Source organism: Oxyura jamaicensis, chromosome Z (genome assembly GCF_011077185.1).
Source record: "Oxyura jamaicensis isolate SHBP4307 breed ruddy duck chromosome Z, BPBGC_Ojam_1.0, whole genome shotgun sequence".
Classification (NCBI taxonomy): domain Eukaryota; kingdom Metazoa; phylum Chordata; class Aves; order Anseriformes; family Anatidae; genus Oxyura; species Oxyura jamaicensis.
In genome coordinates, this window is record NC_048926.1 from 73,720,438 (window position 1) to 73,743,186 (window position 22,749).

Sequence of the window (22,749 nt, forward strand, 5' to 3'; positions counted from 1 at the left end):
CATCATACCTGAATCTCATTTACAAGTATCAATTAGTGATAATGTATTCCCAGTAATTCCAGTCATGGAGGCTTAGCCTTTTCAAAGATGCTAATTAAGTTTGCTGCTCTTGATTATCAGCTGCACTCTGTAAACAACACCCTTTTGGAAATCATGAGATGTGCACTCTCAGCTTTCCTCTTTGAGGGTGAGCTGTTCAAAAAGGATGAGCTCTGCAGAAAGACTAAACTCTGGAATCCCATTCCAGATCCTGCAGCAGACCTGAAATCAAACATTTTTTTTCACCAGAGACATCCATAGATGTTATACCTGGTTGTAGCACCACTGCCAGTGTTTGCTAAGAAAACGAAGCCAATGCTGAAAATAAGCCAGGTATTAGTTAGTGATTTCCCACTGCCTGTAGGACGGAAGGGTGCTGTTCATGGCTGTGGCATGAGGTAAATGGTCCCATTTCTTGGTTTACAGCTATGTTGCTGACATTTGGCAGTTGACATGGGTGTAGGAAGAACACCAAGGGCAGAGGTTCTGGATTGGGATTTAGGGTGCAGTTCCTCCTATCTTCTCTGCTTGTGTTGATTTACAGAGTCCAGATGCAAGACTTTGCAAACCTTGCAGAGGGAACCTGTTCCCCACCCTGGTTAAAAGTTTCTCATTCTTTCCCTTGCAAGTTAATTTTCTGAGGTTATTCTGAATGGGTGTAGTTTACCCTGCTGCCCTAAAAATCCCTTGTAATGACTAAGAAGTAGGAGTAAGACATCTGTGGGGTCAAACATTTTAGCCATCACTCTTTTGCGCTGCAGTAAAAGGCACATGGCTTTGTGCTTTCGGAAAGATGGACCCTGCATGTTAAGTTTCAGTTGCCCATAAGAGAAGAAAGACTTCCACTCTTTCTGGTTTTGCTCTGTGGTCAAAACCTTCATGAGGGCTAGATGCATACTGAGTCTGAGCAGAGATCAGATTCATCCCTACTGGCAAGCCCAAGTCTCCCTGAACTTGGTGTTCAACTTTCTGTATAGTAAGCATCAGAGGGGTTTTTTGCAGTTCTCTGCTTTTGCTTGTGAATCTGCCATTTTAATACCATGTGTAACACCTCAGATTTTCAGCTCTGAGAGACACAGCACAAATTATTGATGTACAGACCCATGACTTATTTGTGCCTTTTATACCAGGTTGATTTGGCTTGTCAGTCAAGCAAAAGCAAAATACACACTTTGCAGCTGAGCCATCCCCCACTCTACATACGCATCCATTACCTTTTCCCTTTGAGGGTTTACTCTGATTAAGTCTTTCCTGTTTTCCTCATAAGTTTTGAATACTTGTATATTTTCCTTATTCATGCTGATTAATGCTCTTTTTTTCCACTGACACATCAATGTGTATGCCACAGATATCATTTCTACTATCCCTCTTTCTTCACTATAGAAATGGCATGAGTATTTCTCAGGTTGTGGGGTGCAACCCATCATGCAGAGCTAGTAGGGGCTAAAGAACTGGTCTTTAAACCTGGCACTGTTCTCCCTGCTTATAATGCTGTTACCATCCCCCCCTGAAAAAAAACACTGCTGGGAAACAGCATTTCTCCCAAATGCAGTTTTCTCCAGAAAGCATGTGTGTGCCAGAGCTGATGATCTGGACAGAGGAGGCTATGTTGTCCTCAGGTATGGTGCTGCTTACTTGAGGTCTGTGTGTTCTTGTTGCAAGGACTGTGGATCCACACAGCTGTCTGAGTGCCCTGAGGATACTGCTCAGTGTCCCTCCTGGGATCAAGGTAAAAGCAACTTGTACCGCAACAGACTCTGCCTTTCGTCAGAGAGGAGCCCAAATACATGGGTTTTAACATCTGAGCATGGGAAGCAGATGAAATCCTTCACCTAGAGATAGTCCATTCCCCCCCGTCAGACTGAAGCACCAAGCTGAGCCCATAATGTTTGCTGGATACCGACTGCAAACATAAATGCACCTCTACGTACACGGCAGTACCAAATCTCTCCTCCCTCTTTACCACTTAGCTCTCCCTGCTCAATGCCCCCATTTGTCAACTGAATTAAACAGTTTTCTGTGCTCACCAAGAGCAAGTTTGGTCCCTGATCACAGTGTCTCTGCAGGAAATTCACTCGCATCTTTCCCGTTCTCTCAGAAATGTGACTGCGCACTCTGCTGACACCGGCTGAAATTCCACCAGGCACAGACCAGACGTCTTTGGCAGGTGTGCAGCATCCTCCTCTGCAGTATCAAATGGTTCTGCTCAGAATTTCTTCCATTTCATAGTGTGACATCACTGTAAACAAGGCCAGGTGGCTCTACTGGCTTTAATGACCATTATTCTTGGTGCAGAGTGCAAGCAACACATGGGACACTACATGGTTTTCATAACCCAGACGGCCCAGAGGCCAGGTACATTTAGTTTTCTGAGTGACAAAATCTCCTCTTTCTTCCTGTGGTATTTGGGGAAACAGGGCTCTCTGTACATCCACTGTGAAGAACTACCCATGACAACAAACCAACTCCCAGCTACACAACCATTTTTTCTACTTTTGGCAACATTTTAGCAGATCCTAGTCATCAGAAAACTACTCAGACCAAGAAACAGCAATACTAATGGCTCATTTTACACCACATCTATTCCGTCTCGAGCTCCATTTTCTTTCATATTTATTCCCTACAGCACTCCTGATGCTGTAGTTGTTTATTTGGTGGCTTAATTGTTGTGGCTGTCTTTCAAACTATAGCCAGAAATCTGCTAAGAAGCTAGGAAGAAGGGAATTACAGAGTTTCATTACCAGGTGTCAAATGACAATTAAAACATCCTTTTTAAACTGGGCTAGAAGAAAGGGACATTATTGAATATTTAGCAGGCTTACACAGGAAGACTGTAAGGACTTTGTATATGTATGTGCGTGCAAATGTGTACTCTGATGGATTTATTGCTGTTTAGAACATTATATGGCATACTGCCCAAAACTGATGTGATATTAGTGCTTTTGTTTCCCAGGCCAAATTTCCATGTGTCTGTTGTATCTTGTTACTAAAATAGCAGGCATTTCTCATTGTCTCTTGTCAATTTCGGTGGTATGATATTTAACTAAAAAAAAATAAAAAATTAAAAATAAAGGATGCAAAACAACGTTCAGTTTGTATTATGATTTTAATTTTTGCATTGCTGGCTCCTATGTAAATAGGCAGCCTAAAGGAGATAATGAAGACTCTAGGTGCCTACTAAAGAAATATTTTCCAGTGAGGTCCATAATGCCTACGTAGTTTACTAATGAATATACACAACATGGAAACTGTGCTCCTGGGTATTTCTGTTACCTTTGGTACCCTAGCAACATTACTGCAGCCTTTAAACATAAAGATTACAGCTGAAAGTGGTATAAAAATGAGTGAAAGGAATAAAACAACCTCCTGTGGATATTAATGCTAGGTAAATGATCCCTGTGCTGTGTAACATGGTCCTTTCTAGCTGAACACTGCTGAATGATCCATATTTTTCCTGCCACAACTAGGAATTCAGTATTTTAGCTGGCTGTATCAATTTTTCCAGTACTCAAACTTTTTTACACAGGGCCTGGGAGACTCTCAGTCTGCCTGCACAGATTTCACAGAATCACAGAATCATCTAGGTTGGAAAAGACCTCCAAGATCACCGAGTCCAACCTCTGACCTAACACTAAAAAGTCCTCCACTCCACCATATCACTAAGCTTTACATCTAAACGTCTTTTAAAAACATCCAGGGATGGTGACTCAACCACTTCCCTGAGCAGCCTATTCCAATGCCTAATAACACTTTCAGTAAACAAGTTCTTCCTAATATCCAGCCTAAACCTCCCCTGGCGTAACTTTAGCCCATTCCCCCTCATCCTGTCACCAGGCCCGTGGGAGAATAGACCAACCCCCATCTTGCTACTGCCTCCTTTAAGGTACCTGTGGAGTGTGATAAGGTCACCTCTGAGCCTTCTCTTTTCCAGGCTGAACAATCCCAGCTTCTTCAGCCGCTCCTAGTAAGGCTAGTTCTCCAGACCCCTCACCAGCTTCGTAGCCCTTCTCTGGACTCGCTCGAGCACCTCGATGTCCTTCTTGTAGTGAGGGGACCAAAACTGAACACAGTACTCGAGGTGCGGCCTCACCAGAGCCGAGTACAGGGGGACAATCACTTCCCTAGCCCTGCTGGCCACACTGTTTCTTATACAAGCCAGGATGCTGTTGGCCTTCTTGGCCACCTGAGCACACTGCTGGCTCATATTCAGCCGATTGTCAACCAATACTCCCAGGTTCTTCTCTGCCAGGCAGCTTTCCAACCCCTCATCTCCCAGCCTGTAGCACTGCTTGGGGTTGTTGCGCCCCAAGTGCAGGACCCGGCACTTGGCCTCGTTGAACTTCATACAATTGACCTCAGCACATTGGTCCAGCCTACCCAGATCTTCCTGCAGAGCCTTCCTACCCTTGAGCAGATTGACACACGCACCTAACTTGGTGTTGTCTGCAAATTTACTGAGGGTGCACTCAATCCCCTCATCCAGATCATCAATAAAGATACTAAAGAGAACTGGCCTTAGCACTGAGCCCTGGGGGACTCCACTAGAGACCAGCCTCCAACTGGATTCACCATTCACCATGACTCTTTGGGCCCAGTTACCCAGCCAGTTTCTAACCCAATGAAGCGTACGCCAGTCCAAGCCAAGAGCAATCAGTTTCTTGAGGAGAATTCTGTGGGAAACGGTGTCAAAAACCTTACTGAAGTCAAGGTAGACCACATCCACAGCCTTTCCCTCATCCACCCAACGCGTCACTTTGTCATAGAAGGAGATCAGGTTCATCAAGCAGGACCTGCCTTTCATAAGCCCATGCTGACTGGGCCTGATTGACTGGTGGCCCTGTAAGTGCCATGTGATGACACTCAAGATAATCTGCTCCATGAGCTTCCCTGGCAGTGAGGTCAAACTAACAGGCATATAGTTTCCTGGGTCAACCTTCCAGCCCTTCTTGTAGATGGGCGTCACATTTGCTAGCCGCTAGTCAACTGGGAGCTCCCCTGATAGCCAGGACTGCTGATAAATGATGGAAAGCAGCTTGGCCAGCTCTTTTGGCAGTTCTCGCAGTACCCTCGGGTGGATCCCATCAAGCCCCATCAACTTGCATACATCCAAGTGCTGTAGCAGGTCGCCAACCATTTCCTTGTGGATTGTGAGGGCCACATCCTGCTCCCCACCCCCTTCTACCAGCTCAGGGTACTGGGTATCCACATAGCAACTGGTCCTGCCAGTCAGTGGAAGAAAGGCAATTTACACTTAAGGCTTGTGGTTTTAGACATTCTTACTTAGTGTCACATAGGAGATCTGTGTCCCTATCAGCTCTACACAAGTCTCTAAATGCTGGCAGCTATATATAAATTCCTACTTTCTTTAGCAAGTTGCTATTATTACTGCTTTTAGAAGGAACAGAAGAAAAGTCAGGGAGAAAAAATGTTGTCAGAATAGGGTAATCTAATGTTTCATTTGCACAACTTGTTTTAATGACAGTGGTAGTCTGGCATGAATGCAGCAGAATTTGAAGAAATAAACCAGAAGGGAAGGTTAAAAGGGACACAAACAAGTTAAAACAACAACAAAGAGCAGATAGCCAGAAAGTAAGAAATAATAAATCTAAGCAAATGCTGAGTGTGCATATACAAGTGCATGAGCATATGTGCATGTGCATGTCTGGAAGCAAACTTTTCTTGGAAGAACAAAAAATTCATGACAAAATTTCCACAGTTTTGAGCCAGTTCACAAAAAATAAAAAATGCTTACAATCACCTCAAGTTGCAAGGAATCTACATACATTTACAGCCTTATCCACATCAAATGAGTTGCCTTACACCACATATACTCAGTGTTTTTATTGTCATAAATAATTAAATATGTCCATCTCATTTGGGAAAAAAAAAAAAAAAAAAAAAGAACCTCGTTATTTCCATGTATTTTGTTGGTGTAACTTCTACGCACTCCCATTTTCCAGTCTCCTCCTCGATCACATGACTACCAAAATGCACCAGGCTATGCCATAGGTACCCTGGACATGCTGCTGAGCAATTCACTTAGGTAGCAAAGAAACACACCAATAAGCCCCCACTCACCTGGCTTCACAATGCAATTTCATCAGAACAGAATAATTCAGGTACCTTTATCAGTGAGGTATAAACACATGTGGATGTACTAATTACTTGCAGGAACAAGGAAGGAAAAGACAACACCTTCCTGTTGACTTCTAAATTCATGAAGTATGAATGTGGCCTTAGCTGACCTCAGTGGCAAATGATGTTTTCACTTCAATAGCTATTAAAAATAAAAATCCTGGGAAGAAAACTTGAGATGAAATTGTATTTTTGAAAGCTTCCTCTCTGAAAAATTCACCCCATATCAAGTTGTTCCATTTCAGCAGAACAAAATATTGTAAAATCTTATTTTTTTATATTAATTTAGAGAAAACGTGCAGTGGATTGGAACTCTAGTTTTCCAAGATGTTTTTTAAAATCACCAAAATTAGGTCTTTTCTATTTGGACATTAAGGGATTTCGTTTGAGAAAGAAACTAGGCAGTTTGACAAACTATGAGGAATTTGAGGTTGTTCATTATTGGTATACTTCAAGAGAGCAAAATCTGTCTTATTTTTCAATCCACAAAAACTTGAGGCTGCAACTCTTTGATTTCCCTCTAATCTAAAGCATTCTCAGCAAGTACCATGCATCTTTTGTCTTTGCACAACCAGAAAGTAGGGAAAACTTTCCCAGGTGGTTGCCTGAGAGTTAGACCCCTGTATCTATATTTAGACATATTAATTTCACAAGCAACACAAGCTGCCAAGCCCCTGAGAGGAGCAATCCCTCCCTATCTGTCTGTGCACAATTGCTTTCTCCTTGCCCTCTGCCTTCTGATCAAACAAGCACTAACGAAGCCCTGCACCAAGCAGGGTTGAGGAAGAGCAAAAATATATCACTTTAGCTTGGATCAGTGCCCTGATCATTCACATGGGAAATGGTGGCAGAAAGGCGGAGGCAAGGAGCAAGGCTGCCTCTCTTTGTGAAAACACTGGACAATGTTTCACAGAAGTATGGTCCAACAAGCTGTGAGCAGCTACAGCTCATTTTGAAGGCAAAAATTACTATTTGAAGTCTTAGGTAACCATCTCTGACTGAAAGTATTGTCAGAGATGTGCTCAGATTTTACAGATTCTTTCTTTTTTCCCTTTTTATTTTTGTCAAAAAGTGAGAAAATAGTGGTATACCTAAAAACAGAGAGAAATGAAAGAGAGAGAGAGAGAGAATATTTCTTCATATTACTGGTATAAATCATGGCAATAAAAGGAGGTTTGAGTTAAAGTAATGGAGAATCTAACCCCACATATTTCTGGTAAAAATATATGCCAAATCAGAATGAATCACATCTTAAGAAGTGAGTGCTGTTGGAAAGCAACAAGATCAGCAAGAGTGTTTAATGCTTGCTACCTAAAATAATAAAACTATTTTCTGTACACCCTGTGTGTTTTATTACATGAAGTCTCTAGGGTCCCTAGTACCATCTAGTAACAGCATGAAGCATGGATAGATATCCATGGTTTTTTGCTAGCCTAAAAGAAAGCACCAACCCATAGGTTCTGTTTTGGAAAGTGGAGAATGTACAGGTTCTAGAATAACTCCCAATACAACTGGTTGACTGCCAGCTTCCAACAGCTGTTTCCAGTTCCGTTGTCTGTAGTATGGTGTCATTAAAAGATACCTATTCCTCTAATCATTACTGCATTTTAATGGTTATATCCAGTACTGCGGCTTCTAAAATGAAAGTGTGCATCTAAGAGATGTTACAGGAATTGGAGTGAAGGGAAACTGAGGTATATATTTAGTTAATCTGCACATATTTTTGCAAAAGTGCATAATAAGAGGTTTATTTTTTTTGTCTTGAAGTTTACAAACAATTTACATGACCTTCATGTGCTTGGAAGTCAGTTGTGAATAACAAGTACGAAAAGCATTCCTTATGACATTTGAAATGCAAGGTGATACCTAGGCAGCTACAGCTCATCAAAATAGTTTTTACATATTTTATTTTTGTGTGTATGTGCATGTTTGTATGTCTTCCACAGGCTGGAGCAAGAAATACAGAAATTAGAAAGTGAGGAATCCCAAATATCTGCCAAAGAACAAATCATTTTGGAGAAGCTAAAGGAGACTGAGAAATCCTTCAACAACTTGCAAAAGGTATTTACAAAAAAGAAAAAAAGAAAAAAAAAAAAAAAGGAAAGAAAGAAAAAAAAAAAAAGACACCACTTGGGGCACAGATTGAAATCAAGGTAGACTGTTAGAACTGTTTCAAAATAGCAGTTATAATTTAGCATTTACTGGAAGGTTGTGGCCAGTCACATAGCATGCATCTCAAACCAGGATGAACAAGAGCAGAAAAGATATAGAAGTCTCAGATCTATTTTGGGTGGGTTATTTGCATTTCCCCTTTCCATTCCAGGCTTTTCAAAAAGAGGGTTTCAGACAGTATCTCCCCATCTTAGTTTGCAGGGAAACTATGTGAGCTTTCAGCACTACTAAAAGATATCAGGATGCCTGGAAGTCATCTCAAAGTGCCACAGATGCCACTTCTGAATGGTATTGCCTGCAAAAAAACCTGCAACTGTTCTCCTTTTGGTTACATCATGTCCCTCTCCCTTAGCCCCTAATTGCACCTAAACCTGAGGAGCCACAGCCCTAGGTTCCCATTTAAAAATGACAAAGAGCCTTAAGAGTAGTCATAGCAGAAAAAATCAAGACTTCATGCAAATTTTACCCAAAATATGAAAGTTTTAACCAATATTCTTATTTTTTTCCTCTCTCTCTTCACAGACTTTCACACACCAGGATGGTGGTAAGTGCCTTTTTACTTCTGTTTTTATTTGAAGTTAGCAAGAGTTGTTCCATAGCTTTGTTGCAAAAGTTTACACAATGGGAATTCCTCTGTTCATTGCATGTTTCCAATTTATTTCTAGAGGCATTACCTCCTGTGGTGTTGCTACAGTGCAAGAACAAATGTCATTGTTGCTCTGGGGCAGTATTCCTTTGGTAGAGCTCCAGCTATTTTTATGGGCATGCAAGAGAAAAAGAAGACATGTATGACTTGAAACAGGCATCATACAACTTCTCTTTTCACCTACTCAATATAAATCCTCTCCCCTGCATGTGCTCATACTATTCACAAACTGTTAAATACAATGTGGAAAAATCCTAATTTGCAGGAAAAACTTGTGTTTGATTAAAATTAGATTATTTCACTAATGAATTATATTTTCTGTGAGATGATGTCACAGAAGGAAATCCTTGCATAGGTGAATGAGGATGTAGTAATTGCTGGTTTATGAACTCAGTGTGACACTATTTGTGATCAGTGTAAATACTGGGATATAAATGTAGGTGCCTGAGAGAACATAAATGTGGCTTGTTGCCCAAAAGCTAGATAAACCCTTGCAGTGCATCTCCAGAACATTTAGGACCCAGGAAGGACTGCATGCTGCTCCACCTGCAGATAAATCAGTACTCTAGACACTCATCCTTAGGACCTATCTTTGAACTGACAAGATGTGAAATGCTGAGGCCAAGACTAGCTCCTCCAGCTACTGATAAAGCCATGTTCATCTCTACTTTGAGCATAGATTTGTAATATTTTGGATGATCCTAACATATAGGACACAGCTGAAGGTTAAAATGTAGTGTATGAACTGATTCAGATCTGTTTAGAGGAATTTCTTTTGGGGGGGTATTAATATTCTCTAGTAAGAAAGTTTTCTTTTTAACTCAAATATACAGTTCAGAAATTTTCACTTCTATTAATAATATAATTCAAAGTTTAGGCTAACTCCAGTTGTCAAAAGACATAGAAGTCCCACGTAGGATACTCCTTTGTAAGAATTTCTATTTCCTCCTTCCCGAAGCATTTGAAGTGGGCTATAACAAAGCAAATACATTTCCAGAATGGAAAATATCTTGTACCTGTGCAGAGTTTCACTGTTGTTGATAAGTTTCCAAAAGAGGAATCTGTGCCTACAGGAATTAGCACTCAAAGTTGACTGGAACCTTCATGACTCCTGCAAGACACAGTCTGCCTCTTTGTGGGTGTTATGATAAAACAGGAACCAAAGGAAACCCCAGTTAGCATATGTGAAGCAGTAGTTTCCCCTAGGGACTCTTCTCATAGCATACCTACTTGCAGTACCTCATCGGGCTCAAGAGGAACCTCACTACACTCCACATTTTGCCTGATTTTAGCAGATCACACCCTCACAGACAGAGCCAGGACAGTTTTTGATTTCCGCAGGGCTAACAGAAAACTGCAAAATAATGTCAAAGGCAGCAGACTGCCTACAGCATCAGTGTGTAAGCAGAAGGAGCAGGGGATAGAGATAAGTTAAACCCGTATCTTTTCTCTTCCAGCCCCTCTGTTTACGTATCTTATCCCTTCCTCTTGGCTGTCAGTCCTGCTGGGCTGAGATGGGCCTGGGTCATCCTCTAGGCAGACTGATGAAGAAGCAGGCTGTACTCTGATGCTCTAAAGAAGATCAAGGCTGCAAGCCTTCCTCTTGACCCAGGCCTGTCTTCCACTGTAGGCTTGATGTTACCATGCATGTCCATGTGGAAAAAACAGAGCTGGTCCTCTGTTTTCTGCTGACCAAGGGGGTAATGTCTGTGAGGGTAGCTGATCACAGCGAGAAGTGGACACATACATTACTAGCTGTGAGCAGTTTGATAATGTAGAGTTTTCCTCTTTTCAAAAATATGTAGGGCTTGCTGTCTTATAGCAGATCTGTCATCTGTCTGTCAACTATCTGTATAACACATGCTGCAGAGGAAAATGGTAGGAGTCATTTTATAGTACAGGAAAGCTGAGTAAAATACATACAAAAACCTTCACATACATGAATTACTGTCATATCCTGAAAGACTCTGAGTCCATAAATCTCACATTAGTTTGCTGTGGTCCATCTGTCCCTTTATTCTAAACTTGGTGATGGTGTAGAAAGTGGTTTACCTCACCAGTGCATCCCTGTGCGTGCTTTTGTGCTATATATAAGGTGGTGATGGTGCTTCAACTACAGAGAGCTCAGAGCCCAGAGGATTCAGGTGAAGGCAATTAGGAAAGGGGAGGAGTTGTGGTGAGCACCAGTGACCAGCCAAGTGGCTCTCGGTGTCCTTCCCACCCTTCCCAGGAAATGGCTGTGTAAGCCAAAGAGCATTTCTGAGCTTGAGATCACCCAGGCATACTAAACACAAATCCCACATTTTCCAGAGTATGAACACATTTCGCCTTCATAAATAACCATGTGAAATAAAGCGGCTCTTACTCCACGTGTGCATGTGTTTGTGGCTCAATGTGTATACAAAATAAAAGCCCCATTAAGATCTGATATGGCTCCCTTGGCTGCTGTACTTGCCCTTGGGTAAATTCATCCTGTGCAACCTTCAATCGTCTGTACGTAAACTGCATGTTGCCACTTCAGCCAACACACAGAAGCCACAACTGCAGTAACTACAGATTGCACAAACCTCGGTTTGCATCCAGGATGTATTAGCACATATTTGACAAAGATGTGGCTCTGGAAACCTGACCTGGATGGTGTGGTTCCCAGCACCTTCCTTAGAGGCTCGTCTGGTTTCCTCTGCTCCAATCTCAATTAGCAGTGCTGCCCAGCAGCAAAACAGAGGAGCACGTCCTCAGAGGAGCAGAGAGCAGATCTTTGTAGGGTGCTCTCCATGTGTCTTAGAAAACCTGTTCAGTGATTGTTTCTCAGTTGTACTATTTTAAGCAGGAGTTGGACTCGATGATGCTTGTGGGCCCCTTCAAATTCAGGATATTCTATGATTCCGTGCTTCCGAGTCTAAAACCCAAAAGTTAAGCAACTTTTTAATTGGATCTGCATCTGTTAGAACACATCACTGCCACAGCTACAACAGCACTGGGCACCCAGCTACCTTCAGAGCCATGCCACAAAGCTCATAGGAAAACTGCCTGCTTAGCCCTGTGCTCCTGGCCTTACAAATGTAGTGGGGGCATTGCAGTCTCTGTTCCCCCTGACATAATCCCCAGCAGCCCCACATAGCTTTACAGGGGAAGAAGCCCTGCCCTGGGGGCCGGTATGTGCAGAAGACCCTAGGCACTTATTTTAGTGGTAGTCAGACATTTTAAAGATAACTGAGCCCTTGGAAAATGAGCTCGTCCAGCATCTGGTCATAAGCCTCTGTGTGGGAGCTGTTGTGAGCAGTTCTGAAGCTCTGGTTTTGTATAAGCACCCTTGAAGGATTATTGGGCCCCATAAGTGCTCCCAAGCACTTTGTTTGTCTGATCATACAGAGAAGTGCCATAATCCTACAATGCAGTTTGTTTAAGTAGTACAAAAAGCCACAGGACACATTTAATGGCATTCTTATATATTAATAACTCATCAAAGGTTGAAATGAAAGTGTTGAATGGAGTCAGTTCAAATGCTTTGATTTATGTTCTGTCTTACTCCCCATGCTACCAAAATGCTAATTGTAAATGCTCCTTGTAAAGTTGCTCTCTTATTATTGCTTTTAGAGGTGCTAAATGAAACACACCTTGTTGCCAGTGAGATAAAGGGAAACAAGAATGTCCTTTTCATCTGGGATGGTGGGGGTGAGGGGGAAATAGGAACTGATGGAATGAATCAAGCCCCAACTCCTAGTCAAACATCCCATCTTTGACGTGTGGCACCACCACGTGCTTCAGAAGAAAGTACAGGAGAATCCCACCACCCTAACCCCACCACAGCATTCCCTACTCAGCCCAATAACTAGAAATTTTCACGATCCCTCAAGCAACTTTTTTTGTTTGTTGTTCTAAGTAACATCCAGAAAAGTTTCTAAACTGAGTCAACATTGGCAGCAGCTGACAGTAGCATGGGCATTGTCTCCTGATACAGGAGGCAAAACAAAACAAAACAAAACAAAACAAAACACATACTAAGATCCACAGACATGAAGAGCATCAGAGTAAGGATCTCACCACCAAGCTGCAAAACTGACCTGGCTTACAGATGGACTTTGGTGATGCCAACTGCCAAGGTAGTCAGTTCAGATCCGTGCACAGGCACTGCAGAGAAACATACACTTGCAATGAATTTTGCCTACTGCATTGCTCTGGAACAAGAATAGCACCCGGGCCGTGCCAGTGTATGCCCATTGATAGCAAAAGGAGTCAGGCTGATTAGTGAAGGAGCACAAGCCTGTATTCATGACACCCACATGTGGACAGACAGGTCTGTCTCTCAAGTCACTGGATGACTGTGCTGAAACTACTGTTCCAGCAGCACACTTGACTGGGTGAATAATTACTAAATTTCTGCCATTTCCAGAATACAAAGTGCCTTCTTATTCTGGCCCAGAAACAGTTCCCACTTCTTACTTCTGAGAAATTACTTCAGTTCTCAATAATGACCTGCTCATTTGCTGGTGATATTTCCCAGAATAACAACAACAAGCATTGTACCAATTTCTCATCAGAGGCAAGAAACTCTGCAAAAGAAAGCAGATGTTACTGGCCACTGCTCAGTCATCTGTGTCTTAAACAATTATTTCTCCCAGGCTCTATTGCTAAAAATAAAAAACTTTGAGGAAACACTATGCATTGAAATATAACAGCTCATTTGCCAGGACTGTCATTTGCCCAGTGAAGTATGAAATAAAACAATATTTCCCTGGCTGAGGTTTTTGAAATTCATCTGTTAGAAGTTGAAGTTTTATAATAACTTCCTAGCTTTCCTGAATGCATTCATACTGCACCTCTCTTTCATCCTCCTCTGATGCAGGAAATACACAGAGGGAGGGAGAGGCGGCTTGCTACAAGGGGCTTCCTTCACAGAGTCATGTACATGAACTCCAGTTCCAGCAGCGGCATGTATTCTGCAGTACAGTGATTACAAGCCTACCACACCACGCCACATCAATGGCCACTGAAGGCTGTTAGGGCAGGAAAACCATGTTGCTAGTATCAGGCCCAATTGCCCTTCTCAGACAGCAGGTTTGGGGATTAGAGATGACACACCCTGTCTTTGTATCCAGGTGCAGTGTGTGTTTTGTTTTGTTTTGTTTGTTTTGTTTTTGTGTTTTGTTTGATCACTTTATGAGATGGATGTTAGCCCACTGGGAGCATCACAAGAGTGTCTCCCTTTACCAGACACAGTAAAGCAGAGACCAACATGGCACTTTATTTTCTCTCTCCCTTCACCATTTCACTCTCTTGGGCTGCACTGATCTCCGTATCTCACCTGCTTACAGCAACAACGGACACTGAGGAGGGCAGATTCTGCCTCCTACCCTTCCACATGGACCAGGTCATATCAAGGGTTTGACAGCTTAATTATAAAATGTACCTGCAAAGTACCCTTGTAGGAAAACAAACTTTCTCTTTCAGATAAGATAAGACCTTATGTTTGAACAGAAATGTCACCTTTTCCCCACAAAACTGAACACATTTCTTGTGGATAGGAAAAAAATGTGGTTTATTTTTCTTTTTTCTCTGTTTCTTGGTCAGTTACTTGCACATCTCTCCTCTGAGCTCCTCTTTTAACGTAGCCAGAGTCTTAATGGAATGATATGTGCTATCAAGTTATATTTAACCCAGTCATAAAACCTCTACCAGTAAATATTTATAAAACTTCTTCTATGTCTTTCCTAAATAACATATTTAGCTTGTGTTAAACAACCATAAGCAAATCAGACCTTTCAGCTAATTCTGTACTAGTCTGAGCTCTGTTAATGACCAGCTGCACTGAAGAACTGGCAGGAACTTAATAACTATTCAAGTTCACAACAGGCACCCTACACTATAGGCAGTATCTATATTTGATTTCATTATTACCTGTATTTTAGCTTTAACAACAACAAAAAAATGTCAGTTCCATAATATGGGAAACAAACAGAGTTGGCCTTTCATCCCTTTCAGCCAAAGCTAGCATTTGTAGGTTTTTATATGTCTATTTGAAATGCCATTTATTCCAGGTATCACACTAGGTTTATTCCTTGTCTTCTCCCTCTGTCCACCAACATTTCCCACATTAAAAGGTCACAGACTTGATAAATCCAGAACCTTCTGACAAATAATTTTATGTGTTCAACTGACACAAGGTTTGAGTCATCTGGATCCTTTCCCTCCTACCTCAGCTAGTCTATTGAATACCAATCACACGACAGTGACTTTGCACTTTGCTAGCTTTGATCCAATTATCTAGTTGAAAGCTCCAGTGACTATTGTCAGGGCTGACAACGCTCTGCTGTCTAAGCAATGAAGCCACTGGGGCTCATAGCATGAATCTAACTGTTTCCTGTTCTCTGACACCAGATGCAGTAAATTACATTTACTCCCAGATCCCTGAACTCCCAATCCTCTATTCACGAACAGGAGAGCCAGTTCCTGGGCGGGACGGAGCAAGCAGAGTAGCTGGTAAGTCTCAAGGAGCAAAGTATTATAATACCAATCCAGTAGCCATGAACTCTTTTTTTGTTATATTGGCTTAATTGGTCTGGAGTCAAGATATCATTTAAATGCTAGGAAATGCCATTTGATTTGTGTGTTGTAAATAAGTCAAGCTTTTCTGAGCAGCAATGAGTACTAGCAAAACTATATATTTGAGCTACATACAGGTAGCATAGGAAATGTGTATTTATTTTTTTTTTTTCATGGAAACATTCACTTCCTTCCATCTCTGCTAATACAAATACATGTTATCTCAGCCAAGGTTCTACCTCCCCCATTGTACCCAAGCAACTCCTATCAAGACATACAGGCACTCACAAGTCCCCATTTATGCTCCAAACCTTTAAGTCATTTGATATGGCTTTATATGCCATTCTTTCTTCTCAGGGAAAAGGCTGGGGAGAATTATGATGACCTGTTTTGAGCTTGGAGCCATACAGAGAGTTTTCTAACACCTAATTTCCACATTGTATATGTGTCTTAAATGTGACAGTGTGCTTGTTAAAAGCTGAATGTGTTTCTTATTTTCAAGACTCTTCTTTTCTAAACAATCTATTCCCTATCTCGACACCAAATTGCTGGTGGCTACTTAAGAGATGTGCCAGTGACTGAGAATGAAAGGTGACTTTTTTGAAGAATGGGTTAATAAGCACAGCAAAGCATTTTCTGCAGCTAAGACAGTGCATACGACTACAGGATATGTGATTTTGTTCAGAGGACTTGTTGTAAACCATTCCATACGCTTCCTTTCCACTAGTGCTTGCCCTGATCTGTCTGAAAAGCAAGGTCTTCACTGTGTGTTTTATGCCATTTTGTCAAAACCCAGAGAACAATCATTTATTTCATTCTTGGATGACCCAAAAGCCTTGTTTTTGTATTCCTTGATAAGAGTGTCTTGTGTGATCAATGAGAAGGCACTAGCACATGTACTCAAGGGAAGACTGCAAGCATCCATCTTAATACAAATTTAAAGTCTATTGAGATTAAACAAACAAACAAACAAACAAAAATAGCCTCTGAATCCCAGTATTTACAGCACATAACAAGCAGAAGCCAGATTCTTTCCAATGCACATTGGGATCTTGTTGTCATGAAGTACTGCATCATGTTACACTGTAATTAAAGCTTGTACAGAGGACTTGTACCCATGAATACAGGCTGTCATCTTCAACTACTGCTTTCAGCTTCAACCCTATTGTCAGATAGTTTTGTACTGTACTAATAGAGCCTATTTTGTAGTAAATAAGCTCTGCTTAAATAAAGACATTTTAGAAATCAACATTAGTTCAATTTTCAGCTACTTGGACAAGCCAAGCTGCTAGGTTTTCCTGCAGAGAACAAACATTGTGCATACCAGCAGATAAGCAAGGTTCTGTTATTCATTTCTCCCATGGCAATGTGTTTCATTAGTGAACAGCTTTCTAAGATACTCAGATATATTTATGCATTTATTAACAGAAGTATCTTTAATGTGATCCCTGGGGCAGGTCATAAAGTACATGTTATATCGATATCCAAAAACACTGTTGCAAAATCGTGACAGAAGAAAAGAAAATGTTGTCAGTGGCAAATTCTCAAGCAAATTAGGCATACATCAAATACAAAAGGATATAGCCACACTTGTTAACTTTCTAAATCAGATTAGTCATTAGCAGAGAGTCTTCTAAGCTGTGATGGAATTTGTTGACCAAAGTCTTCCTAATAGGTTGGGTGCTGTTGTTTACATATAAAAATATGTATCTTGCAACTTTTCCTAAATATGGCCAAATTCACATGATTTAAATATCAAATTTCCCCTGTCTGCTTCTGAATTCAGGCCCATAAGTGCGTTTTCTACTGCACACTGCTGAACAAAATTAGTTTTTCACAATAGGGAGGGTCTGCACTGAAAATATGTGCAAAAAGGTGGCATTCAACAATATCTCATAGGAAAATCAGCAGTCCTTACTTGAAGAGTCTAGGAGTCTTTCAAAGTCATGCCCCAGATAGTATTTTTGTTTTCCAAAGAGGAGGGCAAGCACAGGAACTCCAGAGGAACTGAGGATGCTGCTTCTCTCCAAGGAGATAGGATGCTGCCAGCTGGAGGGCTGGCAGTGCCATCTCTGTGGGGCTCTGCTGCTCAGCACAAGTCAGGAACTTCTGCTTATTACAGGTGATTTTGTGGGCATGCTGGTGCTTCCTCCCAGCTCAGCTTTGCTTCAGTTTGGCTGGCTGCCTCTCAAAAATCTGCCAGTGTGCCAATTTTGGCATCTACACCATAGGCTAACCACCCCTATTTTTATGTCCTTGGTATCCAGAGTCCTTGTACAATATGTGCCTGAGAAGCCCTGGAAAGGCCAAGTGACATTCAGAGATCACTCACCCCAGGAAGAGTTCCAATAATGAACTCTGATGTCCAAGTCAATAAAATTCAATATTATTAAGGATGGCACCTGTGTCTTTCTTATTTCATTACCCTTTAAAGTTGGATTAAAGGTCTCATGGTAGAGTTATTTGCATGAGACTTGAGGGATGCTTGTCCACCAGATCTTGGGCAGGGACAGTCCTGAGGAAGTGACCCAGTGCTCTGTGAGCTGCTGCCCCGTCGTGTGGTCCTGCTATGAATGCAATGCTGCCTTGGGTTCACGTCCAATAACCCAGGACTGGAGAGACCATGCCTTTCAGGCTAACATGAGCAGCTGGATTATCCCAACACAGCAGCTGGCACAGCTGGACCACATTTTCAAGCTCTGCAATAAGCCCTGTGAGAGGAAGCAGAGTCAGAGCATCACATCATGGCACAGACGCCCAGGAGGTCAGCATCTAGCTCCATGTGGTTCAGCCCAGCACCCTTTCAACCTTCTCCTGGTCACTGGGGTTGCTGTGGGGCAGCCAGGGATGATAATGCCAGCACAGACAGATAAGAAAGTAGATATTCCTACTTGGTTGTGAAAATGGGAGTCTATACTGAAGGACATGAGACCTATGGACAAACTAGTCTGTAAGTCTCCCAAACTAGTAGTAAACACAGTCCTTAAGGACTTTCCCCTAACTTGCAATGAACAAGGCAAGATCCCTTCCCGGTTGCAGATATTTGTGCAGTGCTGCACTTGATCTAACCAGTCCTGCCTGGACACCAAGGTCTAAGCACACACAGCACGTAGACAACAAGACTCCCTCTTGTCTGGGCTGCCTACAAGACTGCATTCCTGCGGCACAGAGGAGACCATTGCATAGGAGCCAGCGTACACTCACTCAGCAATACCTGAATTTTCTTTCTAGACTTGTGGTGGCATTCATGATATACCACATGATTAACCGCCTAACACTGATGAAAGACTTCACTTAAGAATACAGAAAAAAAAAATCTACTGTGTGTGAATAATAAGACTGAAGGAATATATTATACAAGTAATTATTTTTTATTATTATTAATTCTGTTTTAAATACAAACATACCACACTACATTGACTCTTGGGGCAGTGAAATTCTGTACTCACTTAAAAAAAAAAAAAAAAAAAAAAGGCAGTAAAAAAGCCAAGACATTGAGGTTCATTGGTGGAAATGGTCACCAAAAGTTTCACAAACATGTGTCATTGCTTGTGGTAGTTTGTAATTAAGTGTCTGTGGATGTCTGTCCAAAAAACAAAATGTCTTCATCGCATTCCAGGAATGTTTAAACAGATCAACCATTCTGGAAAATCTGTGAGACCTTTGAACAATTTTATTTGAAAAGCTGTCCAGTGAGATGCCATTATATCTCAAAATGGGAGCTAGAGCAATGAAGACTATTCTTACTATGTGGTCTCAACTATTTTTGTCTTGTTGCTGCGTCCTTCTTAACTGCTAGAAAAGTTTCTTTGCTATTCTAAAACCGCATCCCTCATGTGTGTTTTTACTCATTGTTTCATGATGTTTTGAAAATTGGTTAATTTCTTCAACTTCCCCCTTTGGAAATTATGTGTAGGGTCTCATTCAAAGAAGGGAGGGAGCACTTCATGGTCATTTTATACATTCTCTTAACCTGCAAAAAGAGGTCACTGTCGATGCCTTGGAGTGGAAACTGAGACCTGCCCTGCCATGTATCTACGGGAAAAATAATCCCATTCCTGTGTGATTTTGTTTTCCCAGCTGTAGAACAGGGGTAAACAATGCTTCTCCACCAATCTAAAATGTTTTGAATGCTACGGATGGAAGAGTTAAACAAGAACAAGCATTGATAATAAACCAGTCTGGGTGTTACTTGCATCAAACAAAACTTGTTTCCAACTAACTGGAGGTTTGATGATAGGAAAGGACAAGAGTAGAGAGGTTGCTGTAGAAGAGTTTCTCTTTGAATTTTGAGTCTATTTCAGAATGGAAAAGATTGAGGGCACCCTGCATGCTGTCACCTCCCTTTGCCTAAAGCACACCTAACCCACGTGCTCTTGGTGCTCCTAATCGATCAGAGACAGTTCCACGTAGCATGAGCTGGAAGACTACCTCCCGTTTGTCACAGGCATGCCTAGCCTCCAGCTGCAAAAAGAGCTGTAAAGTAATAACAACCTCTGTCCACAGTGTTGCATCCCACTTCTAACGTAGCACACTTGACCCTTAGAAGCAGGTGGTAGGAAAAGGGGCACCATAGTTTTCTTTGTCTGTTTGGCAATTAACCATTCACTGGCTTTTTTTGTTGTAACATGCACTTCCTCTCTTGTTTTCATTCAAGCTTTGTGCACCATGGAAATTAATGTGGAGAAAGACAAACAGAGAGGAGAGACCAAGATTGTCTCTGCTTCACCTATTGGCCCAGATGAGGCCCATCAAAGAGGATTCAAAGTCAATGATGATGGTACCAAGGTAGTCTATGAGGTTCACTCTGGTGGCACAGTGGTAGAAAATGGAGTACATAAATTAAGCTCAAAGGACATAGATGAACTTATGCAAAAACCTGGACAATCAAGTGTAAAAGGAGGGTTTGAAACAATGACTGTGTCAGACAGAAATGCGGTAGCTGATGGAAACCTTAGCCATATGAAGGAGCAAATGCTCTTCAAGGAGGCAAAGCTGGAAATGGTACACAAACCCAGCAAAGGGCACACTGTGAACTCTCAGCCCCAAGACAAACCCTGCAGTGGCAACATTCCAGAGGCCAGCACAGATCAGCCGGTTACTATGATATTTATGGGCTACCAGAACATCGACGACGAAGAGGAAACAAAGAAAGTGCTGGGCTATGATGAAACCATCAAAGCAGAGCTGGTCCTGATTGACGAAGACGACGAGAAGTCATTGCGTGAGAAGACGGTGACGGACGTCTCCACCATGGATGGAAATGCTGCTGAGCTGGTCTCTGGCAGGCCCCTGTCGGACACAACAGAGCCCTCCTCTCCTGAGGGGAAGGAAGAGAGCCTGCCCTTGGAAGCTTCCCCAGGTACACAAAAGAAAAAGCGCTGTCAATGCTGTATTGTCATGTGAACACCTCCTCCTTCCTCACTCCAGGCAGCTCCTGCTCCATCACTTACCTAGACCTCAGTGTACTTCTAGCTGCAATACTGTGAACTGGAAGTGAATGCCTCCATTGCCTTGCAGTTGGGTTGCTTTGATTTCTAGTTCTTCAGGAAGAGGAACGCATGGTTATTTTCCCATCAGATGTACTCTTTGGGGTTTGGGGAGAGGTTGGGGATTATATTTTATTTTATTTTTTTCCTTCATATTCAGAGTGAGAGATAACTGGGAAATTGAACAAATGTTTTCATATTTATTTGATTTTTATATATATTATATATATAATGAAAACACTTTTTACATTTTCTTTAGATATCTGGCAGGCTCAATCAGATTCCTAGAATTTTGTGGGAGTTTGAATTTCACAGCAGCCAGATATGACAGCCTTAAAAAAATGTTGCTTCTCTTTTTTAAAACAAAAGTCACATTTAAACATTATTTTATAGATCCTATTTTTTATTTCTCAGGGGAAGGCTTAGATCATTTTACTGTTTTAATTTGCAAAAACTCAGATAAGTCCTTCCTGAAAAGTTTTCATAGTTTCATTTTATAGCAACTTTTTAGTTTTAGTTTGCAGTGTCACAAAAATCCATCAGCCATTTCTGCTTATTGGTGATATAAAAAGTGGACTTTAATTATTCTTTCTAGAAAATGTATGAATGATGATTTTGCCTTATATAAATCTTCCAGATTACAGTATTGTACAGTACTTCATTACAGTACTTCATTTCCCTAAATTGCAGTTGAAATTAACTTAACATGAATAAGATGCAGCTGTCACACCAACAGAAATGGAGTCACTGATCTAATTAGTTGCCTTTCAGTAACTCCGCCAATGTTTATACATGAAGTTTTCCTGCTGAACTCCAGTAGATGAGAGATATTGCTATCTATTTACTTAGAATATAAATGATCTTCTCTTGCAGTCTGACCTTGCTCCCACTGAATTCAGTGATGAAATTCTCAGTGCCAGAAATGGGGGCAGGGCCAGATTTTTATTTTGCAGTTCTTAGGAAAATATTATTTCTCAGAGAGTGTACCTCCAGTGCACTGAACCACTGACAGGTGATGGGTCTGATGCTGCTGTGCTTACCCAGGCAAAACTCCCATGGAGGCCCACTGGAGTTTTGTTTAAGCAGCTGTTCCAGGAGAAGATGCTATAGCCTCACGGTTAACATGTAATCTGCTGGTGGTTTTGGATGCTTCGTTTCCCGGTGTGGGACACCTCAGAGAGGCCTGATTTCCAGCAATTTTTTCTTCATATGCCCTCTGAAAATCAGGCCTTTAAAAAACATCTCAAAGTGAAAATGCAAAAAGGCAAAGGCATCCAAAATAAGTAGATATTTATTTGTTTCTTGGTCCATTGATTCTTCTAACTATAATGAAAAAGCAGGCAGCTTTTTCATGGAAAGATATTATGAGCATGATTCTTGTCTCACATCAATTTTGCTTAAGTGCAACTCCACTCACTCCAGCGGAGTTAGTCTGGATTTGTAACTAAAGAAGTGAGATTAAAAATCAGGATTTGTATTTTCTGGTAGTGTTAAAAATACTGAGGATTCTTTTGAAGTGTCTTTGAAAATATCAGACTTTAAAAATTAATAGCAGCAACTGAAAAAAATACATAAAAATTAAAAAGAAAAAAAAAGAAAAAGAAAGAGAGAGAGAGAAAGAAAGGAAGATGAAGGAAGGAAGGAAGGAAGGAAGGAAGGAAGGAAGGAAGGAAGGAAGGAAGGAAGGAAGGAAGGAAGGAAGGAAGGAAGGAAGGAAGGAAGGAG

The 22,749-nt window shown here is 41.5% G+C and overlaps 1 protein-coding gene across 5 annotated transcripts in view; it reads left to right on the top strand.

Moving 5' to 3' along the window:
* Positions 1-22,749, top strand: part of PALM2AKAP2 (PALM2 and AKAP2 fusion) — a 209,446-nt gene that overhangs the window by 52,944 nt on the left and 133,753 nt on the right. For 2 of the 5 annotated variants that reach the window (XM_035309269.1, XM_035309270.1), the window contains exons 2-5: positions 8,113-8,235; positions 8,869-8,890; positions 15,371-15,472; positions 20,193-20,897. In XM_035309269.1, the coding sequence (XP_035165160.1) occupies positions 8,113-8,235; positions 8,869-8,890; positions 15,371-15,472; positions 20,193-20,897 (952 nt within the window). The remainder of the gene's footprint in view (positions 1-8,112; positions 8,236-8,868; positions 8,891-15,370; positions 15,473-20,192; positions 20,898-22,749) is intronic. The other 3 variants (XM_035309274.1, XM_035309272.1, XM_035309273.1) reach the window with 3 other exon arrangements.